The following is a 3,159-nucleotide window of genomic DNA, read 5'->3' as shown; positions in this document are numbered from 1 at the left end:
ATCAAGTAATTCATGTGTTCACATGATCGTTTTGGGAAAATGGGAAAAGGGCTAGTTAATTCACATTCAACTAAATGTGCCCAGTGATGGAATTACACTGTGTAGTTAAAAGCGCGGTAGTCGTCGCGATTTTCCCACAATCCAAGTACGAGGTTTGACCTGGGCGCGACTTGCACTGATTACCGCCGGTGACTCCTTCGATACCTTCCAATAACATGAAAATTACTTATTTAAAGCGTGGAAACGTCTCAGTTCGTACTCGTTGATCTGCGCCATCTTTGTTTATATGAGATCCATATATCTACCGCGCTTTAAGATAACTTTATAGGCTATGAATTCATCTTTAAACTTTATTTTTACCAAAACTGTGATAACATATGTTTTTATGTCATACTGTAAACAAATTGTGTGCCCATGCTAGAAAATTTGAACTGAAAGTACATGTTACACTTATCAGTAAACCCCGCCAAGTACGTCTCGACCAGTCAAAATGACAAATACAGTATTTACTCCATTATATTCTAATTGTAGCATGCATGCCTCCGAAGTGGGAAGTATTATCTAGCTATTATTTATGTTTTGATGATTACTTGTTGAGACCTTCGAGTGCATTCATTACTTGACTGCGAATATTAACCAGATTTGTGGTGATCAGTGAATGGCGCCATCTTTCGTTCATGTGCGTGCATGTTTTATGAATAAAGGGAGGAGTTGCGTTAATTTCTGCGTCAAACCTATTGTGGACTGTCCCAAATTTGGAATAGGGACAGAAGACGGCATACAAGTCGTCGCTGAATTTACCACCTGTTTATCTCGATAAGCATAAGAGATATGAGTGTCAGACGTTGAAAGTAAGAACAGTGAGTACATTCCGATGTCAGTGTTGATGTGACTTAATAACTAACTCTCACATGATTTAATCATAAAAATGGTCCATCAGTGATGTAACCCTGCTATGCCGAATGATTGCTTATTTATTGTGTGTACGCGACGTTGTGTGGACCTAGCTAATTTTCGTATTGAGAAGTTATATCTGAAATTTAATCGAAGTCTGAAACTCCTTGTTGACGTCAGAAATTTGTGAAGTAACATTTCTATGTCTAATCACAGGAAAACTATGTATCACGCTTATTTGCAAAGACCTCAAGTTCGAGCATTGCATTAACATTTTATCGTGTGAATACGTATGTGTGTCCAAGTGTCAATAACTGTGTGATCACGTGATAACCTTGTGACATTATTCTATCCCGAACTGTGCTGGTGTTGCGTGTAACCTCGCTCTGACCTGAGTATTGCAGAACTTGTATGCGCAGAGAAAAATTGACACAAAAACGAGGCTCCATAGGAATAATGTGTGCTCATGTTAAAGTATAGGGAAATACTTAGTACATGGGACTACATCAAAACAGATGTTTTTTTTGGTGATAACTAAATATTCTGATAACAAATGAGAATTATTTAGAACTTATATGTCTGCAACAGTGAGTAGAGCATGTTGTGGTTGGTTGTACATAAAATACAATATTTTTCATTAAGTAGAAGTCTCAGAAAATGCACTTATATCCGACAGTGTTTAGGAAGTTGAACTCGACTGACTTTGACCCAGGAGTTGACACCCAAACTTGGCCCATTATGACCTTGACCTTTGACCCCTGAAATAAGTTTCAAAATTTGTGTACGGTGTACTGCTGTATTTTGATCAGCTTAAATCATCTCACTTTAATATTATCAACTACAGGGAGAGAATATATAATGAGAATATATATTTCATTAATAGCAACACTTTTTTCAGTATTTTTGTTAATCAAAACTGACAAAAAATGACACTTCATGACTTGACAATTTAGTGGTACCGGTATGCGATATCTTGTATGTGTGGGTCATATTCCAATAATTTCATATACAAATGGCGTAAATTGAAAACAAAATGAGGGAGTATTTCTTTTTATTCCAACTCCCCAAATAGTTTGAAATATTTCATTGAAAATAACTTAGCTTTTCGCAGATCGAAACAAACAACTTTATAATCTATTATTCGCCATCTCGTTGTACATGGGCATGGCATGATCAATATGCTCTTTTAATTCTTCGGGTAATTCACTGAGATCCATCTGAGAATGTGATGGTGGAATAAACCCAGTGCTTTCAATGGCTGTTTTGAAAAACTGATTAAGAAATTCTAGAGACTTCATTAAATCGGGGGAAATGGTGCGTGTTTCCTGGTGTCCAGTGTAAGAACTTCTCACTAAAGGGCAGCCCAGTTGCTGTGCTATATTTTTGCAACGTTTTCCTTGGATTCAATACTAAATCGTCAGAATCCACAATTATTGCACGTTGTTTTAATTCATCGGTGACGTACTTGTACAGTTTGTATATTGGGATAAATCCACCACCACCGATGGCAATTTTGCCGGCGGATCGAACACTAGTTTTGGTGCGATCGCATTCAGCCAAAGCACACTTGTATGCCGAGAGGATTGAAGCCTTCGGATCACGAATCAGAAATGTGTTGATATAACCAGTGGGTAGGTATTTATAATTGGCTCTTCCACCCAGTGCTCCTGCTGAATCTTTCGCAAAAATTGCACTTATTTCAGAGATGCAATTGGTTTGCAGTCTATCTTTGACTTCTTGATATGTATAACCAGGAACTGGAGGACCACGAAAGTACACCTCATCACACATTCTTTCCTCACCATGGAAGTGTGCCATGACAAACTGCTCGTGGTAAACTTTTATTGACGGTTCTGCGGCAATCGCCATTTCAAACACAGTTGATCTTGATCTTGCATGTGCCCATAGCATCACTCGGACAGAGGGAGTTACTCCAACAGAACGAGTTGCCATGATGAATATAAATATTATATCACTACTTTTAGTATACAGGTTGCCTGATAATAAATGAAGAAAATAACATCTAAACTCAAAATATAAACCGCCCACAACAGTACAGAAATAAGTTTAGCAATCCACTACACATAATTAAAGGGCGGTAGTCGTCGCGCAGCGCCGTGTTCGAAATGGGACTCATAGTGACATATACAACGCGTACATTGTTTATTTACATGAAATTCAAACACGCGCTGCACGACTACCACCGTGCTTTAACATAAATTGGTAACAAGTTTTGAACACGATTCTGTTTAAAATTTTACAACA

The 3,159-nt window shown here is 37.9% G+C and overlaps 1 protein-coding gene across 1 annotated transcript; it reads right to left on the bottom strand.

Moving 5' to 3' along the window:
* Nucleotides 1–2,169: 2,169 nt before the first annotated feature.
* On the bottom strand, nucleotides 2,170–2,847 carry LOC144358472 (uncharacterized). The gene has a single exon (XM_078012174.2). The coding sequence runs from the start codon at nucleotides 2,845–2,847 to the stop codon at nucleotides 2,170–2,172; it is 678 nt and encodes a 225-aa protein (XP_077868300.2).
* Between the last annotated feature and the right edge of the window lie 312 nt (nucleotides 2,848–3,159).

Source organism: Saccoglossus kowalevskii, chromosome 6 (assembly GCF_978046115.1).
Source record: "Saccoglossus kowalevskii chromosome 6, keSacKowa6.1, whole genome shotgun sequence".
NCBI classification, from domain to species: domain Eukaryota; kingdom Metazoa; phylum Hemichordata; class Enteropneusta; family Harrimaniidae; genus Saccoglossus; species Saccoglossus kowalevskii.
Note: the sequence above shows the minus strand (reverse complement) of the source record. Positions and strands in the feature narration are given on the sequence as shown.